General features: G+C 52.1%; 1 protein-coding gene across 1 annotated transcript; it reads left to right on the top strand.

The window, feature by feature from the left end:
• Nucleotides 1-1150: 1150 nt before the first annotated feature.
• Nucleotides 1151-23189, top strand: TRIM25 (tripartite motif containing 25). The gene is made up of 9 exons (XM_038547807.1): nt 1151-1806; nt 5942-6037; nt 8638-8871; nt 11801-11972; nt 13678-13743; nt 15892-15918; nt 16261-16350; nt 16432-16530; nt 19252-23189. Exons 1-9 carry the CDS (start codon nt 1225-1227, stop codon nt 19779-19781), a joined length of 1896 nt encoding a protein of 631 aa, XP_038403735.1. The 5' UTR covers nt 1151-1224; the 3' UTR covers nt 19782-23189.
• The last annotated feature ends 2556 nt before the right edge of the window (nt 23190-25745 follow it).

Below are 25745 nucleotides of genomic sequence, written 5' to 3'. Positions count from 1 at the left end.
CGTTTGTTTCAAAATTATTGTGTGTGTGTGTGTGTGAGAGAGAGAGAGAGAGAGAGAGAGTAGTTTAATATAATTAGTTTGTTAAAACTAGTATATCTGCAAACCCCAGGAAAGTAGAGCTGGAAATTAAAAAACAAAATACAACTGCATGTTCTGTCGGTTGGTATGGAAAGAAATCGCTAGCTTTAAGCATGAGTGCCTGGGGTCGGCCTTCAGGGACCTATCCTTAGCTGCTGTGCCACAGTCCCACCGACCAGCGGGGAGGAAACGAGTCTATTTTATGTATTTGTTTATTAAAGGTTTTTTTTTTCTTTTCTTTTTAAAGATTATTTATTTATTTATTCATAGAGACACAGGCAGAGGGAGAAGCAGGCTCCATGCAGGGAGCCCGACGCAGGACCCGATCCAGGGTCTCCAGGATCACGCCCTGAGCTGCAGGCGGCGCTAAACCGCTGCGCCACCGGGGCTGCCCTTTTTTTTTTTTCTTTTTAAAAATATTTTTATTTTTATGATTTATGCATGAGAGACCCAGAGGCAGAGACATAGGCAGAGAGAGAAGCAGGCTCCCTGCCAGGCCCGATGGGGCACTCGATGCCAGGACCCCGGGGATCACGACCTGAGCCACCCAAGAGCCCCAGGGAGTTAGAGAGGGAGGGATGGGCAGCCCGGGTGGCGCAGCGGTTCAGCGCCGCCTGCAGCCCGGGGCGTGATCCTGGAGACCGGGATCGAGCCCCACGTCGGGCTCCCTGCATGGAGCCTGCTTCTCCGTCGGCCTGTGTGTCTCATGAATAAATACATAGAGTCGGGAGGGAGAGGGGCACCCTCCCTGCCCGGCCTCGGGCGCTAGCCCAGTGCGGAGACAGCCTGGCCCGGGGCCCCCAGCGGGAGCGCAGCTCGGGGAGCTCTGCAGGGCGGCTCAGGCTGCGCCCCGGGGCGCCTCGCGTGCAGGGCAGGCCCGCTCGGCTGCTGGGGGCGGGGGGGGGCGGGGGCGGCCTCGGGTAGAGACCGCCGCGGGGGGGCGCCCCAGACCCGGAGCCCGACGGCCGCGCCAGGCGCCCCGGGACCCCCGCCCCGCCCCGCCCCGCCCCGCCCCGCGTGACTTCCTGGAGCGCCGCGGGCCCGCCCTGCCGCTCGCTGGTTTCGTTTCCTCGGCCTGGGGGGTGGGGCGCCAGTGTCGCCCCGAGCCCGCGCGTCCCAGCGCGTCCCGTCCGGCCGCCGAGCGCCATGGCCGAGCTGGTCCCCCTGGCCGAGGAGCTGTCGTGCTCCGTCTGCCTGGAGCCCTTCAAGGGGCCGGTCACCACCCCGTGCGGCCACAACTTCTGCGGCGCGTGCCTGGACGAGACGTGGGCTGTCCAGGGCCCGCCGTACCTGTGCCCGCAGTGTCGCGCCGTCTACCAGGCGCGGCCGCAGCTGCACAAGAACACGGTGCTGTGCGCCGTGGTGGAGCAGCTCCTGCAGGCGGGCGCGGCGCCCCAGCCCCCCGACGGCGGGACGCCCGCGGCCCCGGCCAAGACCGGCCCGGTGGCCTGCGACCACTGCCTGAAGGCGCCCGCCGTCAAGACGTGCATGGTGTGCATGGCCTCCTTCTGCCAGGAGCACCTGCAGCCGCACCTCGACAGCCCCGCCTTCCAGGACCACCAGCTGCAGCCGCCCGTCAAGGACCTGCTGCGCCGCAAGTGCGCTGAGCACAACCGGCTGCGGGACTTCTTCTGCCCCCAGCATGACGAGTGCATCTGCTACATCTGCCTGATAGAGCACAAGGCCTGCTCGCCTGCGTCCCTGAGCCAGGCCAGCGCCGACCTGGAGGTGCGGGGGGCGGGGGGGTTGCGGGGGGGGGGCGCGGGAGGGCACAGGGAGGCCGCCTGGGGCCCGCGGGGCTGGCGGGGCCGAGGGAGCCACCGTGCACGCATCGCCTCGAGGCCCAGCGCGGGCCACCTGGGGTGGGAGGATGGGCCTTGCTGGGCCTGACCACCCAGGCGGGGCAAGGAGAACATACAGGCCTCCTCCGTCGTCGTCCGTGGTCCACCCTCCGCGGGCCCCTGCTGCACAGAGGGGACCGCGGAAGACAGCTGATGTGGCTTGCCTTAAGCCTACTCCTTGGCTGACGGCGTTTAGTAGAGGGTTTCCAATATCAAATAGGAGCCCTGGAGGTTACCTCGGGAGATCTTGGCAGCATCCAAGAGGTGGATCTAATTGGGTTCATCCTGCAGTTGAGGAAACGGAAGATCCAGAGAGGTTCATTTAGCCTAAACTAACCCTGTGAGTGGTGGAGCAGGCATTGGGACCCCTCCCTGGTTCGACTCTAGAGTTTGCCACTTTTCCCCATGACCAGCCCAATACCCGAGTTTGGGACATTCCTGGAGCATGGGACATTCCTGGAGGCTTGAGATCATGTGAACCAAAAAGCTTCGGTAGGCAGAGAGTTCTTTTTTTTTTTTTTAGTCACACACACAGAGAAAGAGGCAGAGACATAGGCAGAGGGAGAAGCAGGCTCCATGCACTGGGAGCCCCACCTGGGATTCGATCCCAGGTGTCCAGGATCACGCCCTGGGCCAAAGGCAGGTGCCAAACCGCTGTGCCACCCAGGGATCCCCAAGAGTTCTAGTGACCAGGTAGGATCATGATGAGCAGAACCGTGGGCAAATGCCAGATCTCTCTGGAGACCCCCACAGGCAGCGCCAGACTCTTGCACCACAGTACCCTCCAGCCTGGCTGTGAGACTTTACGAGCACACTGTTGGTCCCCGGGGCCTGAGTGCTCATCAGTAAATTGAGGAGGTGGGACCAGGTGGCTCCTAAAGGAGCCTTCCAGGTCTGTGATGGTTTTAGTGGTTTGGGGTAAATCATAATTTCCCCTTATGGACTCAAGGCAGGGGCTGACAAGGTGTAATCGGACCACCTTTTTTATATCAGCATGAGCTCCACAGCATAGCCTGATTGCCTTTAAGTCTCTCGGCCCTGTCATGGAGAACAAGGACTGTCCTGTTGTTGAAGGAGATAGGAGGCCTGGCAGAGGTTTGGGGCGGGTGGGGGGGGGAGGGAGGGGCAGGCGCCAGGACCAGGAGCCAGGTCTTGTTCCTGTGCAACCATAGCCATTCCTGGGCCTGGTCTGCTTCTCTGTCTGAGCTGGGGCCCTCAGAACTTCTTCCCTGAGTCTCAAAGACCAGACCTCAAGACATGGCCTGAGAGTTGACCTCTGAGGCATGACCAGGTCAGGCATGGCCACCTGGGTCTCCACCGGCTGCCTTAAAGAACCTGTATCACTTTTCAAGCCAGGAGCTGCATTCTGCCCCATATCAACTATGGTTTGGGGCAAGTCACGGCAATTTTCTGAGCCTCAGCTTCCTCATCTGTAAAATGGGATAGTAGCCTTCCCTCCCAATCTGCGAGGGCGGTCAGGAGGCTCTGGAGCTGTGTGGAAAGTGCTTTGTAGGCAGGCCCCCATGACAGGCAGGTGGCTGGTTGACCTGGGCTCTGACCTGGGCTTGGTGTTGACGCCTGGGTTTCAATTCTGACTGCTTCCTCGCTGGGCGAGTACTGCCTAAGTGCTGCAGGTGTACTTTCTGTGCAGCTGGGGTGGAAGAGAACTTGCTGGGGGGGGGGGGCAGGTATCAGGCTGCCCATTTCTTCTTTGCCTCAGGGTGCATGGGCCTATCCTTGAGGACCCATGACGGCTCCTGCCAAAAGGCTCTTCTAGAAGTTCTTATCCATGAAGTCAGAAGGCAAGTAGGGTCAGGAGGGTTCTTCTCAGCCTGGCCTGGAGCTACAGCTCTCTCTCAGCCTCTGGGGCCTGCATCCGTACGTGCTTGGCTTTGTAATCCTTGTATCAGGCCTGGCCTTGCTACCTCCCCAGGCCTCACCATTGTCCTGGCTTGCAAAGTCCTTCGATCGGCCTCCCCTTCTAGCCCTGCTGCTGTTCACTACTGGGACAGAACCAGTCTCATTGATCAGTGCCCCAGCCTTTAGTGGCCGGCTTGGCTTGGCTACTGGTGTGGGGCAGACTCAGGACTCTGGCTCTTCCTATATCCTCTTGGAGGACTCAAGTCCCCAATATGTGAGCAGAACCTCAGAACTTCAAAATATTCTCTACCCTCAATGAGGAGATTGTTGCGCCTCTCAAAATCCTTGGGCCACTTTCTTTTGTCTGGAGCCATGTTGGCCCCTCTCTCTGCCATCAGGGGATTGCCATATGCATTTCATTAGTGGTGGAAACAATTTTCCAAACCACCAGTTTTGGGGTGTACTGCAGAGAGTGGCTTTTGGAGGTGGAACAGTTGACAGGCCTGGGTGTTCTGAGTTCTTTTCTAGCTCTGAGACCCTTGAGTCAGGATCTGCCTTGGCCTGGCCTTCTGCCTTCGGCCCACTGTTTATCTTGGCCACTGTAAGAGGACGGGTCAAAGGGCATCTTCACGCAGGTTGAATCTGAAACATCATCAGTACTTTGGGCTTTCAGGGACAAATTAGTGTGGCCTTGGTCTCTGCCTCCAGCCCTTCCATGTGACTGTCCTTGGGTTGTTCAAATCCAGATTCAAGGTCAGATTTAGGCCTGAATATCTTAGTTGAGTGGGAGAGGCAGGAAAGTGGAGGCGAGGCTGGAGGATGTTGAGCCAGCTCATTAGGGGAAGTAAATGTTTTTTCTTGACATTTCTAGTGTATTCAGTGCTTTCATTATAACGCCGGGACCTTGTAACGCTAGTTAACAGAAATGTGACCTCAGGCAAGCCACTTAATTACTCTGTTTTTCAATGTCCCAATTTATAGAAGACAAGTAACTCCCACATTATAGTGTCGTTCTTAGTTTTTGATCAGTTAATGCCTGTAAAGCACTAGAACAATGCCTGGCTCGTGGTGCAGATATAAGAAACTCTAGTCACTATGATTATGGTGCTGGGTTTTTTTCCTTCCCGTTTCTGTGCCCCCGTTTTTCACCTTAGCAGGGAGGTAGGACGCTCCAAGATTGATTCTGAAAATTTATAGAAATGCTGAGAGGCCTTGGATGATATTATCTTCCTTCATGCATAATTGGCTCTGGTTCCTGGAGGTGGCTAGGGACTTAGCGATTTTGAGTCACCTTAGTTCAGTTTCAGGGACTGAGCTGATGGTTAGCTGGCCTACTGCTTGCTCATCCTTATTCCCAGCCTGTAGCCTGTGGAGGTCCCTGCCCCAGAGCCTTGGACTTTGACTCCTGTCCCTCTGCTTCCCTGTGGTTGACAGTGGTTCTTTCAGCTGTCTTCCGGAATGGCAGGTGGCTCTGGGAGAACCACTCCAGACGCCAGGCTGATTTCTCTGGATTTGCTCCCCCTAGATCTTGGCTGCCATCCTTCCCTGTTTGGTTAGCTCCCCATTGTCGTTAAGCAGATTTTTCTTCCCAATAAGCTTGCTTTTCTGGTTGTTTATAGGGGGAGGGTGGCCCCAACGACCTCATCTACCATCATGGAATGAACCCTCCCTGCTCGTTCTTGGCTTTGTGAGCTCAGCCCCCGTCCGTGCAGGCCTTCTTGCCTCTGTTTCGTCCTCAGTAAAATGGGTGCTAACAAAGAGGCTCCTAATAATCCAGGCTGACATTTCGTTTATCCTTACTAAAATCCAAGCACTGTGCTACTGAGTTCTTACGTTGTTTCTGTTAATCCTCCACTGGCCCTGTGAGGTAGAAACATTTGTATCTCTTTCTTGGCCAAGGACACAGGTGAGAGATGCTTGGACAGCTGGGAACTGGGGACTGGCACCCTGGTCTGTCTGTCTCCAGGTTCTATGCTCAACTTCTTTCTTGTACTGTCCCTGTAGAAGTTTGAAAGGAGGCAATAAATACGAGGATACTTCAAAGAGCTAAAGGCAGGCAAGACTTGGGTTGGCGGAAGACTCTGTGGGATAGATTCTGGGGGCAATCCCTGCTGTTGGGGGCTGGTTGAGGTGGTTTCTCATGCTGGTGCTTTTCTCTGCAGACCAAGCTGAAGCATAAACTGACCGTCATATACGATCAGATCAGTGGCGCATCCAGGGCGCTCGAGGATGTGAGAACCAGGCAGCAGGATGTGCAGGTGAGTGACGGGGCTCTCCACTGCCAGCCACGGCCCTGGGGGCTCCAGTTGGTTTCACACACAGGGTCGGGAATAGGCATCACCTTGCAAAATACCCAGAAAGCTATGTCCCTGAAAAGATCTTTTGTAGACCTAAACTAGAAACTGTCTACAAGCCCTGACTGTGGTGCAGGGAGGACAGGGGCAATCCCTAAAAATTAGGGCTATACAGTAGTAATATAGGGGCGCCTGGCTGGCTTAGTTGGTAGAGCATGGGACTCTTGATCTTAAGGTTGTGAGTTCGAGCCCCATGTTGAGTGTAGAACTTACTTAAAAGAAAAAGATCGTGAGGGGCTCCTGGGTGGGTCAGTCAGTTAAGCATCTGCCTTCAGCTCGGATTATGATCCCAGGATCCTGGGATTGAGTCCTGCGTCAGGCTCCCTGTTCTGTGGGGAGCCTACTTCTCTCTCCTCCTCTCCCTGCCATTCCCTCTGCTTGTGTACTCACTCTCTTCCTCTCTCTCTCTGTCAAATAAATAAATAAAATCTTAAAAATAAAAAGATTGTGAGAAAAAAGTGCTAATATAAAAAGTGGTTATGATTTAAATGGGAAAAAAACAGGAAGCAAAAATGTAGGTCTAGGGCTATCGTAACAAATTACCACAAACTCAGTTTACCAGGACAGAAATGTGTTCTCTCATGGTTCTGGAGGCCAGAAGTTCAAAAGCAAAGACAGGGCCACACTTCCTGGTTCTAGGGAAGAATCCTTCCTGCCTCTTCCAGCTTCCAGTGGCTCAGGCATTCCTAGGCTTGTGGCTGGAGTCACTCCAGCCCTGGCCTCTGTCTTCACATGGCCTTTTCCTCCCTCTGTGTCTTTTCTTCTGTCTCTAATAAGGACATCTGTCATTGGATTTAGGGCTCACCTGGGTAATCCAGGATAACTTCATCTCAAGATTCCTGCCTTAATTTACCTGTGATACTTGGCTCCTGTGGGCAGATCTCTGAGTCCAGCTGCACAATGGAATCACATATTTTTCCCAAAGGTGGTTGTGCAGCCTACATGAAGGCATGTACAGGAAAGTACCTGTACTGGTTGGAGGGGGTCGGCTAACCTGCTAACAGAGATTACTTCCCTCCCTCCTCCAAATTCAGAGGCTTAGATAAGATAGAAGTTTCCTTTGTTCCCTTTGGCAGATCTGAGCCACCCAGACTAGCGAGATGTCTCTGTCCATGTGGACAGGACAGGACTCAGAATCTTTTCTTCTTCTTCTCCTTTTTTTTTCCTTAAAGACTTTTATTTATTTATTCATGAGAGACACAGTGTGGGGGCAGAGACATAAGCAGAGGGAGAAGCAGGCTCCCTGCAGGGAGCCTGATGCGGGACTCGATCCCAGGACCCCGGGATCATGACCTGAGCCAAAGGCAGACGCTCAACCACTGAGTGACCCAGGTGCCCAGAGTCTTTTCTTCTTACCTGACTACTGCAGGGGGTTATCTCATCCCTGGCTGAAGCTGGGTGACCATCACGTCTTCGTTCTAGCTTGCAAAAGAGGGGACAGGGAAGAAGAGTGTTGCATACACCACTTCTGCTTATGTTGCACTGGGGCTAGCTTAGTGCCCTAGCCGAGTCTAGCTGCAGGGGAGGCTGGGAATATAGTCTGTGACAGGGCAGCCATGTGCCTTTGTAAACCCCAGGGGTGTTCTCTTATTGAAAGAAAGCCATTCTGTTTGTTCCTAAGCATTAAAGGGCATCATGCTGTATGTTGTCTTCTGCAGGTTGTCTTTTCCCTCATGGAAATTTGTGCATTGCCCCAGTTCATTAGTTTTCATTACTATTTAATAGTCTATCCCATGAATAATTTGCAGATTTGTGTCTTATTGATAGACATTTGGTTGTTCCCGGGGTCCTGATAATTCAAACAATGCTGCTTAGGAGCATTCTTGTGTCTATCTCTGGGGCAGGTTTTTATTTTTAAAATTCAATTAATTAATTGATTGATTGATTGGTTTTATTTTATTTATTCATGAGAGACACACACACAGAGAGGGAGAGAGGCAGAGACACAGGCAGAGGGAGTAGCAGGCTCCATGCAGGGAGCCCGATGTGGGATTCGATCCCGGGACTCCAGGATCACACCCTGGGCTGAAGGTGGCGCTAAACCGCAGAGCCACCCGGGCTGCCCAGGTTTTTATTTTTAAAATTTTTAAAAAGATTTTTAAATTTATTCATTTGAGAGAGAGTGAGCGAGTAAAAGCATGAGAGGGAGAAGGGGCAGAGGGAGAGGGAGAAGCAGCCTCCCAGCTGAGCAGGAAGCCCAATGTGGGGCTCCATTCCAGGACCCGGGATCATGACCTGAGCTGAAGGCAGATGTTTAACCGACTGAGCCTCGCAAGCACCTCATCTGAGTGTTTTTCTAGAGACTATTCCCTGGATCAGGTATGAGCAGATTCAGATTCCCTAGATACTAGTAGCCAAATTCCCATGTAAAGCCATTGTGCCCATTTGTCCTCACATGAAGTACAGCTAAGACTTCCTGGTGCTCCTCATCTCACGACACTTGGTACCACAGGCTTAACTTTCTTGCCTATCTGATGGATGCCCCTGTGTCTTGGCCCCATTAGGAGACTGCAAGTCAGAAGATGAAGCAGCTTAGACAGGAATGCATGGAAATCAAGGCGCTCATTGATGGCACAGAGGCCATCTCAATACAGAAGATAAGGGATGAGGAGAAGAGGGTCAGTACCAAGTTGGGCAACATTTACCAGATCCTCCTCAAGAAGAAGAGTGAGATCCAGACTCTGAAGGAGGAAGTTGAACTTGCCCTGATCAAGCAAGACGAGTTTGAGTTTCTGGAGGTAGGTCTCGATGAAGACACTGGAATGCCCTCTCCGCCTGCCTGCGTGCTGTTGACAGTGCAGCGGGGCCTGACGAGGTGTGGCTCTAAGTGGTCATCGGACGCGGCCCCGAGCACGCACTGTACCCGGTTCCTGTGCTGCAGGACTACCTGCCACAAACTTAGTGGTTTGTACGGGCGTTTCTTTGTCACCTCATGCTTTCTGTGGCCCAGGGGTCAGGACGTGGCCTAGAGGCTTGCAATCTGAGTGTTGGCTGGGCTGCATACCTTTTGGAGCCAAGGGCTCATGGGGTTGTCGGCAGAATTCAGTTCCTGGGGTGCGGGCCCGAGGTCCCTGCTCTCTCCCTGGCTGGCTGAGGCCTGCTGCTGGTTGCCAGAGGCCGCTGCAGCTCCTTGCCGAGTGTCCTCCTCCCGGTACCTGGCATGGCAGCTACTTACTTCTTCAAAGCCAGCAGAGAATTTCTCCCTCCAGGAAAGCCTGGTCCCTTTTTTCTTCTCCTTAGGTTATTGGTCTTTCTCTTTCTCTCTCCTCTCTCTATCTCTCTTTTTTAAAAGTAGGCTCCACACCCAATGTGGGGCTTGAACTCATGACCCTGAGATCAAGAGTCATGGTCTACCACTGAGCCCACCAGGTACCCCTCTTTTTAAAAAAAATTTTATTTATTCATGAGAGACACACACAGAGAGAGGCAGAGACATAGGCAGAGGGAGAAGCAGGCTCCTCACAGGCAACCTGATGGGACTTGATGATCCCCGGGACCCTGGGATCCCACCCTGAGCCAAAAGCATCTGGCTCAACCACTGAGCCACCCAGGTGCCCCCCCGCTTTTTAAAAAAATTTTAATTCCAGTATATAGTTAACATACGGTGTTATGTTAGTTTCAGGTGTACAACAGATTCAACAGATTCAGATTCAACAATTCTCTACATTACTCAGTGCCCATCATGATAAGTGTACTCCCAACCCCCATCCCCTGTTCCCCCAACCCCGCACCCCCCTCCCCTCCAGTAAGCACCAGTTCCTAGAGTTAAGAATCTGTTTCTTGGCTTTGTGTGTGTCTCTCTCTATTCTTTACCCTTTGCTTCTTTTGTTTCTTAAATTGCCACATATGACAGAAATCATGGTGTTTGTCTTTTTCTGACTTATTTTGCTGAGCATGATACTCTTTAGCTCCATCCATGTCGTCGTAAATGGCAAGATTCCATTCTTTTTTTAAAAAAATATTTATTCATTCATAAGAGACACACAGAGAGAGAGAGGCAGAGACACAGGCAGAGAGAGAACCAGGCTCCCTGCGGGGAGCCTGATGCAGGACTTGATCTTGGATTCCGGGATCACACCCTGATCTGAAGGCTGAGCCACCCAGGCGTCCCGTCCCGGCAAGATTCCATTCTTTCTTATAAGCCTGATCCCTTTTAATGGCTCTGACCTGGTGAAATCAGGCCCACCCAGGATACTCACCTTTCTGATGAACTCAAAACCAACAGATTGGGGATCTTCTTTACATCTGCAGTATTCATTCAGTTTTCCCATGCTTGGTAACTGAACCACAGGAGTGATATCCTGCGGTATTCACTGTCCCACCCATACTCCAGGGCATGGGGAGGGGGGAGCAGATTATACGGGGTATGTACCCCCAGGCCAGGTGGGCATCTTGGGGGCCATCTTAGAGCGCTGCCTACTGCATATGCCTCCGCCCCTCCTCCCCATGGACCCTGGAGGTCTCTTTCTAAAGGCCCTCAGTGACCAGACCCTGTCTTTGCCAGCAGCCTCCTCTCTTGCCACCCGCCCCCAGCCCATGCTCTGTGCTATAAGCACCGCACAGCATTCATCGTTCCCCAGACACACTGGGCTTTGGAGGGGAACTCCAGGGCGACTTCCTCTGCCTAGTATATCCTGTTTTTTTTTTACAGGGCCACCCCAGCTTCCCCCCATCTTCCTCAGATCTTGTTATCCTGCCATTACTGGTGATGGAGCAGGTCACGCTGCCTCTGCCCTAGCACTGGGTGGCGTGCTTTTAGATGTGCTTGTAGTCATGTCTGTTCAGACCGCCTGCTCCTTCGGGAAGCCCATCCCTCATCACTGCCCCCTTCTCCTGGCACGCAGCGCATGTTCTGGTGAGCCCCATCGATGGGGTGACAAAGCCTCAGAGGACCAGATTCCTTGTTTAGGTCCTGGGGAGAGTACAGGAGTGACTGGGAACCTCCTCTTCTCCCTGCCTGGGCTGGGCACCACTGATTTTCATCTCCGTATTCCTTCCTGTTTGTTGGAGTGGCTGCCTGCAGCTCTTTGAGAATGATTCTGAGTCCCTCTCTAGAGCCTCTTCATGTTGTATGACCCAACTTTATCTCAAGGTTTGGGACCTTCGGTACATTCCTTCCTTTTCCCTGCATATGCCCTGGCCCAACCTGGGCCCCCTAAGGCATCCCTGTCCAGTTTTAGAACGTGTGTTCAGAGCTGGTCCTTAAGGGCCGGACATGGTCCTGCACCTCCTTACTTGGCCCGCCACAGCTGGAGGAGGGGGGGAACATTATCAATGGGGCTCAGCAGATTGTGTCCCAACTTTGTCCCTGCCACTAATTGGCAGAGTTCCTGGCAGGATGCTTGTTATTTCCTTTTTCTTTTCTTTCTTTCTTTTTTTTTTCTTTTTCTTTTCTTTTCTTTTTTTTTTTTTTTTTGGACACTTGTTGTTTGTGGACTTTAGTGTCTCTCATGGTAGGTGACTGGTCTCTGAGGGCCTGTCCCCATCCAGAGAGCTGTGACCAAAAGTGACACATTAGCCCCCAGCAACCTCTGGCCTGTAATTTGAGAAGGCTGATTGGACTGAGCACATGTGGGCATAGGGAAGCTTCTGGTGATGTTCATAAAGCCGGAGCTCGGGCCCTGGCTTCCTTGGAGCTGCCTGAACTAACTCCTTGGCTTGTTTCAGAAAGCGAAAAAACTGCAAGGAATCTCAACAAAGCCAGTCTACGTCCCCAAAGTGGACCTGAATCAGGAGCTGATAAAGGGTATCTGTCAGGGCACCTCAAATCTCAAAGAGAGGCTGAAACACTATATCAGGCAGTCCCAGGACCAGAAGGCTGAGGAACCCACCAGCTCAGGTAACCATTAGCAACCACCATGCTCCCCTCCTGGGACCCCTGAAATGGGTTGGGTCCCCTCAGTGTTTTGGTGTTGGGGAGAGGGTCTTGATTCAGAGCACAAGGGCTTGAATTTCAGGGGTCCTGAGACATCTGCCCCCTCCCTCCATCTGGGAGGTGGTGGGGAAACATCCTGGGTTGTAGCCATCCTGCCTAAAACATTTCTGGGGGCCTTGATGCTAACAATGGGACTTTCTGGACAGGCTCTTTTTGTCTGTGATCTTGAGGCTTGCTCAGATGGCTTTTTTTTTTTTTTTTTCCCTAAAGATTTTATTTATTTATTCATGAGACACAGAGAGAGAGGCAGAGACACAGGCAGAGGGAGAAGCAGGCTCCATACAGGGAGCCCGACGTGGGACTTGATCCCGGTTCTCCAGGATCACGCCCTGGGCTGAAGTCAGCACTAAACTGCTGGGCCACCCGGGCTGCTCTTTTTTTTTTTTTTTTTTTTAAAGATTTTATTTAAGATTTTACTTCTTAAATATCTCCTGACTCAGTCCACTCAGTCCTCAGTGCCAGCTACCACCTGCCTGCTTTCTCTTGCCACCACCTGTGGCAGCTTTCTAAATAATCCTTCCGTATCCAGGCCTGTTGCAGCCAGAGAGCTTTTTAGGATGCAAATCTGATCTCCTGGGACTTTCTTCCCTCACCCTGTTAAGAGAGTTTCCATTGCTTTTAGATTTCAGACCACGCTCTTGACAGTGTTCTACAGGACCCTGCCTGGTCAGGCCCTGTCCACTTCACCAGTCCTGAAGTGCCCCCTTGTCCCACACATGTCTCTGCATTGAGTTCCTCACATATGCTAAACTTCCTACCACAGGGCCTTTGTACATGCCCTTCCCACTGCCTAGAAGGCTCAGACTCCACCATCCTCACCAGTTCACTCCTCTCACTTTTCAGAGATTGGGTGAAACATTGTATTTCTCAGCAAACCTTCCCTGTCACCACCACTCCCACTCCTCAGACTAGGTCCCAGGATCCTTATCTTCCTTTGGCAGCGTTTGCTTTTCTGTCATTTTGTTCTTCCCCCACTAGATTGCAGTTTCTGTGAGGGCGGGGCTCAGTCTGTTTTTCATCCAATACTCTCTCCCCTATGCCAGGCACTGAGCCTTGCACACAGTTAATCTTAGTGGATAACCCTGGGGGTGGGCTTGCATTTCAGCTTGGCTAGCTGAGTGTCCTTGCAGAAGGGCCTCTGAGACAGGTGTGGCACACTCTGTATAGAGGGTAAAACTGTGGATGAGTTGGCCATGCATATTTATTTTCCTGCTACATCAGTGATTGCTAGTCTGGGGGAGGAGGGTTGATGGAAAAACTGGAGGGGGAGGAACTAGCACTGCATACCAGGCTTATTGGCCTCATTGCCACAAGCAGGGGGCTCATCCCTGTTGACATTGGAAGAAATTGAACCTCAGAGAGGCTTCAGAGGTCATGGAGTGGGGCACTGGCAGAGAAAACACTTGACCCCCGCTATATTTTAAGCCAGAGAAGGACACAACAAACTTGTCTTCGTGTCACCTTGTTTCTAGCTCTTGTAAATGATTGGATGGGGAAAGTCACTGGAAATTGCCTTTGTAAAGCCTCTCTTCTCCCGGCCCTAGCCAAGCTGGCCCGGAGGGTGCCTTCAGAGGAGCTGCATAAACTAATGCCTTCTTCTTTGGCACAGGGAACCCTGGAGAGCATGGCTCAGCATCCACGCACAAACCCATACATTTTGCGAAAAAGCTCCCGAGTAAGTAACTCTGCTGCTGTTCCTGGGGCGCAGCACGGCTGTGGCCAGCCGGGGCTCCAGCCGAGACCCTCACAGGCATGGCTGCTCCCACCAGCCTGGCCCAAATTGCTGGGGGAGGGGGGCAAGTGCCTCTGGAGATGCATCTGGCCACGGGCCACTGAACAGGAGCTGGAGGGGCTGTGGTGAGAGCTCCCCTGGGGTGCTCAGCAGGACTGGCCCATCAGCACTGGCTCTGCAGGTGGCCTGGGCCAGCAAGGTTACCAAAGCCCACTTGTCTTGAGAAATATTTGCCAACACCCAAGTTTTGGCCCTAATTGCCCCATGAAATTTTAATACCGTGCATATGCAGTATGTCTATTTATAGACTATGCTTTTATACATATAAAGAATAAGATTTTTTTCACCTTCTACCAAAAATCCATTTTGGCCCGCTTGGGGGCATATCACTGCCATGGTGAGAAGGCACGTGCTATTAGAACAGAATAGAGCCAGGGCCCCGGGTGCCGGGTGTGGGTGGAGTGGGGAGCCCCCAGCTCAGCGGGCAGATGTGGAAGGACACTTGGCGTGACCAAGGGAAAAGGAAAAATAGCAGAACCAATGCTGTGTACCTGTGTCCTTCTCAGAGCACCACCCCCGCCCCCGGCAGAATTTCTTGCTGCTGCCCCAGATCACAGCGCCGCTCTGGCAGGAGTGAGCTGTGGATCCTGGCCACGGGCTGCCATGGGGCAATGGGCAGGGAAGGAGTGGACCAGTCACAGTATAGACGGGACTTGGAGCAACTGCGATGACCTGGGAGGGGGCCCTCCAGAGATGCCAGTCCTGCGGGAGTGGGCGGGAGAGAGGGAAATGGGGCCAGTGTGAAGACAGCGTCTGGAAACAGGACTCAGGAGTGGGAGGAAGGGGGACACAGGGGGTCACATGGGGCTGAATGGGGGCTGGCAGGGAGGTGGAGGATGATAGAAGAGAGCCGGGCATGTCCACCACGTGAAGTACCCTGCAGGCAGGCAGGGATAAGAGCCAAAACACCCCTTTTCATTCTAGGGGTGGGGAAGGTGACAGAAGGAACCCGAAATCCTCTAGCTCCAGTAGACTCGAATATGTCTCAGACTCACCAGGGGCTTGTAAAACACAGATCGCTTTGGCCCCACCCGCAGACTTTCAGATTCATCAGGGTCATGGGTGGGATCCAAGAGTTTGCATTTCCTACAATTCCCCAGCAGTGCTGATGCTGCTGGGGGCGGGGAGGGGCACTCTTTGAGAGTCTTTGCTTTAGCTAAATTCAGTTTTCGGGATCCCTGGGTGGCACAGCGGTTTGGCGCCTGCCTTTGGCCCAGGGCACGATCCTCGAGACCCAGGATCAAATCCCACATCGGGCTCCCGGTGCATGGAGCCTGCTTCTCCCTCTGCCTGTGTCTCTGCCTCTCTCTCTCTCTGTATGACTATCATAAGTGAGTAAAATTAAAAAAAAGAAAAAAGAAAATTAAAAAAAAATTCAGTTTTCATAGGTGATTACTCCAGATAGTTTTTTTTTTTTATTTTAAAGATTTTATTTACTTATTCATGAGAGACACAGAGAGAGAGGCAGAGACACAGGCAGAGGGAGAAGCAGGCTCCATGTAGGGAGCCCGATGTGGGACTTGATCCCGGGACTCCAGGATCGTGCCTGGGGCTGAAGGCAGGTGCTCAACCACCGAGCCACCCAGGCGTCCCTCTCCAGACAGTTTTTAAAGACTCTTGTGATACTCGGCAAGCACCTTTCTTTGCTGACTCCTTTTTCCATCTTTTTTTCTTTTTTGGGTGTATGTTTTCTTTTGTATTTTTATTTTACAGAGGTATAATTTAATTAGAGCACAGTTAATTTTGACAGACGTGTATGTGTGTGTCACCTTACCCAAATCAAGTTAGAGAATTACCCCAGAAAATTCCTTCATGCTCCTCATTATCGGTCCCAACCCCCAAAACCACTGATGCATGTTTCTGTCATCATAGATTTGTGTGCTTGCATCCAATGAAAATATCCTAGTGAAATATATTCCCAGTGAAAGTATCTGTGTGGATCACATTCATGCAAATGGTTCTCATGGGATTTTGAAGGTGTCATTGGGCTGTGCTTGCAAAGATCTTCATTCTGAAAATTTTCTTTTTCAGAAGAAGAAAAGAAAACCAAGAAACCTGGTAGGTTATGTACCTGTGCATCTTTTTGTTTCTGGAAATTGCTCACGTGTGGAGCTAAGTGCTGGCAGGCCGCGAAGGCTGTCCTCTGGCATTGGGGCTCCGGGATGGAGCCTGAGTTCTGGGATTACGTTCCTTTGGGGCAGGGTGGGGATGAGGCCTGAGGTTGGGGGTGAGCTCAAGTACATGTGAGCGAGATGAATAGTGAATGTTGCCCTGGGTGGGCTCACCTGTATCATGCCAGCTGTCCAGGTGTGTTTGTGGAAGTAGCTCTTGAAGATGAGTGTGGAAGGGAGGACAGGCCATCTAATCCCTCAGTGACATGTTTCTCTTCCTCATCCGCAGCCACTGCCTCTGGCTCAGCCTCGTCTGTCAAGATGCCCACCTTCGGAGCCCCAGAGCAGTTACTGGACCTCAAACAAGCAAGCCCGGAGAGTGAGTTATTGCGGGCAAGGGGCAGTGCGGGGTGCCCACGCTGACTTTGTTCTGAAAATGGCTGTCTGTGTCCTCACCCAGCTGGAGCCAAAGCCACCTCCGAGCAGCAAAACGTCGTGTCCCTCAAAGCCAAGGTGCTGGAGAACTTCTTACTCAAGTCCAGGCCCGAGCTCCTGGAGTGTGAGTAGTGTTGGCTCTGAGGTGTGATGCTGTTGGCTCTCAGGCTCTGGGTGGCTCTGTGCATGGCTTTGCCCTCGCCTCCGCCGGGAGGTCCAGCTTGGTCCCCCTCCTTCTTGCTGGCGACTGGCCTATCCTACACTCTGCCGCAGCCTGACTGGCTCCGTCCCACCAGCACCTGCCTCCCCCCTCCCCAGCTTCTCGCCAGCACAGATTCCACAGACAGTGCTCTGAACCCCTAGCCCTGCGTGAACCCAGCTCCCCGCTTTCTCTGGGGTCCCCCTGCTGTGCCTCAGGCATTGCTGGGGGCCCACTGCCGGTACTTTGGTTCCAGTTTTCTCCTGACTCCTCTGCCATTCCAGAACCTTCCCACTTGCCATAACCAGTCTTCTCCCTGTCCCCCACCCACCCTCACTTCATAGAGAAGAGGGGCCCCTCCTCCCCTTGTTACTGCCATCTCTCCTGCATCTCCACCTGCCCCCTCCTGCACCCACTCCAAGGCCAGCTACTCCTGTTCTGTCTGGACTCAGGCTCTGAGTTAGGCCTCCCATCCCCACCTCTTCACCCTCACTGGCTCTTCTGGGGCCTGCCTCTCCACAGCGTGTTTAAATTTTCCTCATCACGAGAGCGAAAGCGAAACAGAGGAACACAAAAGCAGCCAAGGCAGCCCGCCTTTCTTGGCTGCTGCTCTGTGTCTGCTTCCCTCTCACCTGAATACTGGTTAAAAATACAAATTCCTGGGCGCCGGGCCAGTGCTGCAAGATCAAGCTGCAGGGGACCAGCACAGAAGGCTGTGTGGTCCTCTCATTTCCTCGGTGATCCTATTGAGGGAAGTTGGAAAAATACAGCCGTGTGGAGGGGAGACTCCAGTGCTGGGCCTCAACTGTGGCTGCATGTCAGACCCCCCCCTCTGCCCTGCCCGCCCCAGGCTTGACCAAACCCTGCTGGTGGAGCTGTAAGTCTCCATGTTGCTGGAAGCCCTCCGGGGCTGTGGTGGCCAGAGCCACGGGCCTCATTCTCCCACGGCAGCCTGGCCTCTGACCCTGCCCCCTCCCCAGGCCAGCTCTGGCTGTGGGTAGTGGCAGCCCCATGCAGCTAAATGTCAAAGCTGCCATTCAGCTTCAGTTGGCTGGGCTGTGCGGCTCAGCGGCATTCATCGTTCTAGAAGGGAACACTCGCCATGCTGCTCTGGTGCTCTTCCTTAAGCTCCTTTGCGAGCTTGCCTCCCTCAACTGACTGGAAGTGGTTGGAGTTGAGTCCTCAGGCCCAGCTCTGGGCTCCTCCTGCTTGCTCTTTCTGTTTCCCATCTGCACCCGCAGCCTCGCTCAACAGCCACCCATACCCTCGTCCACGCAGTAGCGGAGACTCCGCCACCAAGCGTGCCCCTGGCCCTGCTCCCTCCGCAGCTGCAGGGGGCCAGGTGTGGGGGGTGAGGGGGCTCGGCTTTCTCAGGGCCTGCCTCCCCGGAACTTCCTGCTCTCCTGTCCCCATCAAGACCCAGGCCTGGCAGAGCCGCGTAGCCACTGGTGATGCCCTGACCCTTGTGTTTCTGGAGCCCTGTGCTCCTTGGGAGCAGACACGTGAGCAAGGGAAGGCAGTTCTAGCAACTCAGGGCCTTAGAGAACATTTTCCCTTGTCCGTTTGTTCATTTTGCCCAGGGGGAGCCTCCGGCCTCCATGAAAAGCATCTTGCCCTAAACCACCTAGCAAGGGAGTGGCAGGTAGGGGGAGACTCCAGGCCTCTTGGTTCCCAAGTTCCCGGGCTAGGGATTTCCCCTCTGCTCTGCTGCCCTGGGACCTGTTTCCCACAGTCCAGGGTCTCCTGGAAGGGGAGGGGCAGAAATGAGTGTGTCCCAGGAAGGAGGTGGAGAGTCAGGACAACAAGCAGCTGCGCTCCATCTTCAGATCTCCTGGAACTGGTTGAAAGTGTGGCAGGAAGGGTGGGGAGGCCAGTGCTGGTGTCCCAACCAGGAATACTCAGGTAATCGCTATGTTTACAAATGCCATTTGGCTCCCTGCTGCCCACCAAGTAGAGTCTAGATTCTTTAGCTCTCTGCTATGTGGCCCAGACATGTCTCTCTTCTCCTGCTAGGGCTTCTCTCCCAGGTGCTCAGCCTTGCCTGGTCCCACCACGTGCCCACCAATCATTGTGACCCCAAGCTTTGCTCTCAGTATCCCCTCTGTCCAGAATAGCTTCTGTTTAATTTTCCTCATCAAACAGCGAAATGTTTCCTTGTACCCTCCTCACCCTTCAAGTAGGGCCACTTGTCCCTCTAGCAGTGTAGGCAACCATTCGGTGGGGTGCGGTCTCACGGTGTTGTTCTTGATGGGCTTGTCTTGCTTGTTGCAGTGTGTACTCCGTGGGGTCAGGTACCATGTCTGGTCAGAGTTGTGCATCTTGCCCAGAATCGGGTGCTAAGTAAATGGCCTTGGGTGGATGAATAGACAGCTGGGTGACTGATAGATGGAGAGATGGAGAGACAGATGAACAAATGTCTGGCTGGCTGGACAAGATGGATGGATGTGTGTATGGTGGGTGGATGGGTGGATGGGTGGGTAGATGAATGGATAGATGTGTGGATGGGTGGGTAGATGAATGGATAGATGGATGGATCGGTGGAAGGATGGATGGATGGAATAAAAACTTTTCCCGGTTAGGGAAAGGCTTAAAAGTGAGAGCACTTTGGGCTCCTTGTAATCGATTCCTTGGGTGATACTTTCTTAGATGCTGTGAAATTCAGCCTGGACTACAACACTGCCCACAACAAGGTAGCTCTGTTGGAGAACTACACTGTAGCTTCTGTGGCAGACTTACCCCTGAACTACCAGCCACATCCCAAGAGGTTCACATACTGCTCCCAGGTGCTGGGCCTGCACTGCTACAAGAAAGGGATCCACTACTGGGAGGTGGAGCTGCAGAAGAACAACTTCTGTGGGGTGGGCATCTGCTATGGCAGCATGCCGCGCCAGGGCCCGGAGAGCCGGCTCGGCCGCAACAGTGCCTCCTGGTGCGTGGAGTGGTTCAACACCAAGATCTCTGCCTGGCACAACAATGTAGAGAAAACGCTGCCTTCCACCAAGGCCACGCGGGTCGGCGTGCTGCTCAACTGTGACCATGGCTTCGTCATCTTCTTTGGGGTCTCTGACAAGGTCCACCTGATGTATAAGTACAGGGTGGACTTCACTGAGGCTCTGTACCCAGCCTTCTGGGTGTTCTCTGCCGGGGCCATGCTCTCCATCTGCTCCTACAAGTAGGCAGGCCACAGACACTGGCCTCTGGGTGCCCGGGACTGGGATGACAGAGCTGCCAGTGGACCTCTCCGAGAGCTTCCTGAGATTTCCTCAAGGGTTGGGAGTGTGGGAGAGGACCTGTGGAAAGCTAGGGTTAGGGGGTTGGGGTAAGAGGATGATCTGGCCAGGGGAAGAGGTGGGGTGATTGCACTGTGGGCCAGGAATCACGGCCACGTCCTGGTGCCCATCAGGGCAGGGAAACCTCCTCCCCCTTGTTCTTCTAGGTCCCCGGCTACTGGCAGGTGGACGGGGCTTTGGGAAGTAAAATCATTAGCACCCTTTCCTCTTGGAGGGAATCTGTAGCCACTGCACACTCTTTTCTCAGGCCATGTGGTGTAGGCTCCTTTGCTCTCTGGAGCAGCCTTTGGATCTTAGCTTTTTTTATTACTCTCTATAGGGCTATTCAACTCAATAGATTTTTGAAAAATTCCAAAGTAATTGAATTTCAATATTATTCATCCCCCACCTGGGGGGGTTCAGGTGTATGCTCAGGTTCCTGGTTATTTTCTATCCTTAAGCTACCCATAGCGGGTCTCCATCCAGATCAGTTTCTGGAAGAAGTGTGTCCTCTCCCTCCACTGGAAAATAGCCCTGCTTCGCTTCCTCTCCTCATACCTGACACCCCTTGGATGGTTTTTAGGACGTTGAATCCAATGGGAAACTTCAGGCTAAGGTTTTGAGCCCTGATCTGAATCCCCCTGTGTGGGATTTGTGATTCAATATCAGGGTGACCCAGGTCCCATGTATGGCAACCCCTCCCAGTCCTACCCTTGGTAGACACTCTGGCAGCACCCAGAGAGCCTTGTGGGAGGCCTTCTTCCCAAAGCTCAGGCATTGGGGCAAGGGACTCTACTGGGCGAGGGCTGCCCTGGGTTCACAAGGTGTGGTGGTCCTGCTCTCCGGAGCGTCCTCTTGCCTTGCTGCTAACTGTGCTCAGCGAGAGCCTCTCCTCTCCTGGCTGGTGTAGATACCACGATGGCCGGCACAGTCGAGTGCCCACAATCGTGTGGACAGGTCACTGGGGCAGCCTCGGGGACCATGTGAGCTCACCTGCTGGGGTGACTACCTAGGGCCAGAAGCGCCTTCTGGCAAATCCCGGGGAAATGGCAATGTTCCTGTTTACCCCTGGCCACGGGCTGCACACCCAGTGCTGGCCTTCGTGGGAGTCAGATGCCCGTCACTGGCTCTGGCCCCTTCTCTTTTCCTCCTTTGAGCTAATTCCAGATGTGGGGATTGACCAGGACAGGGGGCACAGAGACTTTCAGGGCCAGGGAGGGAACACGCTCCAGGGCCCAAGCAGAAGGGGATGACTTTCCCGCAGTGTTTCTCTGCAGTGAAAAGAACCGTAGCCCACGAAGGGGAAGGAGGGCATGGATTGCCGAATTCCCCGAGCTTATGTCCTGATGTTGTCAGGACATAAATTCCCAATCCAAGAGTGGGAGGAATTTAGCCTCTTGCTGGTGAAATGAATCCTGCTCTGGACTTTCCTAAGAGGGGGAGCTCAGATCAGGCTCTTTGTGATATAAAGAAGAGGTCACCATTGGGGACGTGGGGACCCTAGACCTCTTCTATGAATATTTGAGAATTTAACACATCTCTGACCTTGTGCTGGAATTCCAGGGCACTTCACTCAGGCCCAGAGCACTGGAAATTCCTGACAGGTTCGTCTGGATTGTCTCCCAGCAAGGACTTTCACTTCCTTGGGAGGGAGATCATCTTTGTAGGGAAGAGATCCCTGCAGTAGCCGAGATGTGGTTTTTAAAAAGCTTTCTTCCCTTGATACTGGGAAGGAGAGTTCTTTAGTGATTCTTCTCTGCTTTTGGCCCAGGTCAGATCTTTATCGATCTTCTGAAACAAAAGTCCTGTCTGAAGCCAATTCCTACTTGGGGAATGGCTGGGGTTAGAGGAGGGGAATGCTGAAGACGAATCCAAGGGTCCTGCTGTGGCCTCCTTATGCACACCTGAGACTCACAGAGTGCTCGTCCCTGGAGATCATACAGCTCGGGACAGGGAAGCAGGGTTGCCTCTGTTTCTAAAAGAGGCAAGTAGGTAACCCACGCTGAGCTCTGTACAGGGCGCTCTGGAGATGTAAATGGAGGAGTGCGCCCTTGCTGTCTCGAGCCATTCTATTTGCATTGGGGAGACAGTGTTCCCTCCACACTGCCCACCCCAGAGTTTGGGGCAACTTTGTATTTATCTGACTTCTTGTTTTGCAAAGTAAGTCAGATGAGGAAGTTGGATGACTCTGCTTCCTACTCTTGCCATCCCATCATGGAGGAGATGCCTCCTAGATGCCCCCTGGTACCCTGGGGAAGAGTCAGAAATCCCCAGGAACACAAACATAAAAATACTATCCTAGATCCGGGTATCAGGGACTGACAGTCACTCTGGCATGATCAGGTCAGGGTCAGGTTTTTGTATTATTCAAGGCTGGCCGATCTGTCCGCTTTAATTGCTCTGAAATGGATCTGTGATCTGTAATATTGAGACATAATCTCTTTATCCTGCCTCCCCCCCACCCAACGCACTATTGATTTTAGTTAATTAGGAGTATTTGAGCTATTATTTCATGATTTTTTTAGGGAGTCGATTCTTTCTTTTTTTTCTTTTTAAGATTTTACCTATCTATCCATGAGGGACACACAGAGAGAGGCAGAGACACAGGCAGAGGGAGAAGCAGGCTCCATGCAGGGAGCCTGACGTGGGACTCGATCCTGGGTCTCCAGGATCACGCCCTGGGCCGAAGGCGGCGCTAAACCACTAAGCTACCCGGGCTGCCCAGGGAGCCGATTCTTTAAGAGCTAATTAGGGTCATTACCACAGATCTTTTGAAACCCAGGAGAACTACCAGCACCAAGGCTGGTTGATGTGCCTAGGAAGCTGTAATGTAACAAAGCAGTGTCTGATACTTTTTCTTGCATTGAAGACATTGTATGCATTGTCTACACACAGCAAAAAGTATAGCACTTTCTGAGTTCTGTGAGTCCTTCGTGATTTTTTTTTTTTTAAGTTTTCACGAATTCTTGAGCCTGAGGGAGGTCGTGTGCCATAGACTAGATGTTTGCGTTGCTTCAAAGATTATTATTTTATTTTTGCTTCAAAGATTATATGTTGAAAATTAGCCCCAGTGCAATGGTATGGGGGATGGGTTAGGTCATAAAAGTGAAGCCCTCGTGAATGAGATTAAGTACCCTTATAAAGAGACCTCCATAGAACTCCCTCGCCGCTTGTGCCATGTGGGGACATAGCAAGAAGACGGCTGTCTTAATCAGCAAGTGGTTCCTCACCAGACATTGAATCTACCAACAATGGATCTTGGCTGGATCTTCCAGCCTTCAGAACTGTGAGAAATAAAGTTTGTGATTTAAGCCATCCAGTTTCTGGTATTTTTGTTATAGCATCCCAGACGAAGATACCGTGGGAGCTGGGAAACTGAATAAAGGAAACTTCATTTAAAATGGAGTTGAGGGTGGGCACCTGGGTGGCTTAGTTGGTTAAGTGTCCAACTCTTGGTTTCAGCTCAGGTCATGATCTCAGAGTCATGAAATTCAGTGCTACCTTGGGCTCTGTGCTCAGAGCAGTGTCTGCTTGTCCCCCTCCCTCTGTTCCTCCCCCTGCTTATGCCTCATCCCCCCAAATAAATAAAATATTTTTTTCCTAGAATGGAGTTGGGAAGCCAGAAGGGGGAGTTCTCATGCTGTACCACTCCTTGCAGCCCCTTGCAGACCCAATGGGAAGAAAGCACCTTGCATTCCCAACAGGAAAGCACCTGCACTTTACTACCCCAGCAGGAGGAAGGGAGATTTTTCTCCTCCTCCTGGCAACAGCTCAGCCAATGAGAGACCCTTACAACTTAGCCAGTGGAAAGCCTCTTAGAACTCCCAGTTTACTCCAGCAGGTGTTTTGTTGGTAACAGCCCTCCCAACTCCCCCCGCCCCACTTTCCTCTATAAAAGAATGTCCATCCCAGGTGGTATTGGAACACCACTGCATCTTGGACGATGGATGGAACCTAGCCTTTCCTGACCCTGTAGTTATGGTCTGCCTGCATTTTGCTGCAGAACAATCTCAATACGTAAACTATAGGGGGGCAGGTCTAAGGGGAAGAGAAGGGACAGTAATATAATAAGGACGGCTAGGCAGGTGGGAACTGTTTTGGGTGTTTTGGGTGAAAACACGTCATGACTGATGATTTCCCCGGCCCATTTTTGTGACAGAATTTTCTATGTTGAACAATTGTTTCCTTTGGGAAGTCCAAACACTTGAGGTTTTTCATTTTTTCCATGTGCTCCTCCTGGGTTTTCTCAGTTGAAAACTTATAGCTGGGGGCACATCTCCCAGTTGGATTTTGAAACATTCCTGGTTGAATGTCCATGAAGCTTGCTGATGAGATGCCAATGCATGGGGCTAGGGCATGGTGCATGCTATGGTACTTCTAGGATGTTCAGCTGTTGCATGTGTAGCTTTGTGGGGGCATTTATCGTGCTTGGTGTTCTGTGAGCTTCCTGGATCTGGACTGATGATGTCTGACATTAATTTGGGGAAATCTGCAGTCATTATTCTGAGGAATAGTTCTGTTCTTTTTTTTTTTCTTCTTCTGGTATTCCATTATGTGTATATTATACCTTTTTAGTAATCCCATGGTCCTTGGATATTCTGTTCTGTTTTTTTTTTTTTTTTTTCAGTCTTTCTTCTTTATGCTTTTTAGTTTTTGAGGATTCTGTTGAGGTACATACTTCAGCTCAGAGATTCTTTCCTCAGCCATGTCCCAGCTACTAATAAGCCTGTTAAAGGCATTCTTTAGTTGTTACAATGTTTCTGATTTCTGCCATTTCTTTCTCCTTTTTTTTTTGAAAATATTTAATTTATTTATTTGAGAGAGAGCATGAGCAGGGAGGAAGGGCAGAGGGAGAGGGAGAAGCAGACTGCCTGCTGAGCAGGGAGCCCGACTCTGGGATCATGACCTGAGCCAAAGGCAGATGCTTAGCTGACTGAGCCACCTGGGCGCCCCCATCTTTTTGGTTCTTTCTGCTTACAGCACCCATTGTTCCTGTATGCTGTTTACTTTATCTATTAAAGCCCTTAGCATATTAATTATAGTTGTTTTAGTTTTTTATTTTATTTTTTTAAGATTTTATTTATTCATGAGAGACCCAGAGAGAGAGAGAGAGGCAGAGACACAGGCAGAGGGAGAAGCAGGCTCCATGCAGGGAGCACGATGCGGGACTCGATCTCGTGACTCCAGGATCATGTCCTGGGCCGAAGGCAGGTGCCAAACCACTGAGCAACCCAGCCGTCCCAATTATAGTTGTTTTAAATTCCCGGTCTGATAATTCCAACCTCCCTGCCATGTCTGGTTCTGATGCTTGCTCTATCTTTTCAGCTTACGTTGTTTGCCTTTTGGTGTGCTTTGTAACTTCTTCTGACTAGCCAGATGGGGTGTACTAGGTGAAAGGAACTGCTGTAGACAGGCCTTTGGTGTGGTGGGGAGGAGACATGTACCATTGTCCTGTGATGAGGTCTCAGACTTGGGTGAGCCTATGCCTCTGGACTGTGAACTTCACAAATATTTATCAGTTTTATTCTCCTCCCTCTAAGTAGGACTGGATGGCTAGAGGGGGCTGGAAGTGGGTATTCCTCTGCCTCCAGATCATTAAGCCCTGATAAAACCCCAGCAGGGTAGGCTCTGGTTAAATAATTTCTCCTGAGGGCAGGCCTTGCTAAGAAGAGCAGAGTGCTCTGCTGTGTTTCAAAATGGTTCCTCTTGCCCACCCTCCTGAAAGCTCAAGAGGATTATTCTCCAATATTTACTGTGGGAAACCTGATTGAGCTCTTGGAGGTAAATCTCACAATATGGTGGGAGTACCTCCATGACTGGGTCCCCTTGGAGTTTTTAACCTTCAGAGTCGTCTACAGAGCCTCCAGCAAT

The sequence above is a fragment of the Canis lupus genome, chromosome 9, assembly GCF_011100685.1.
Source record: "Canis lupus familiaris isolate Mischka breed German Shepherd chromosome 9, alternate assembly UU_Cfam_GSD_1.0, whole genome shotgun sequence".
In the NCBI taxonomy this organism is placed as follows: domain Eukaryota; kingdom Metazoa; phylum Chordata; class Mammalia; order Carnivora; family Canidae; genus Canis; species Canis lupus.
The sequence above is the reverse complement of the archived record's forward strand: the minus strand, read 5'-3'. Positions and strand labels throughout refer to the sequence as shown.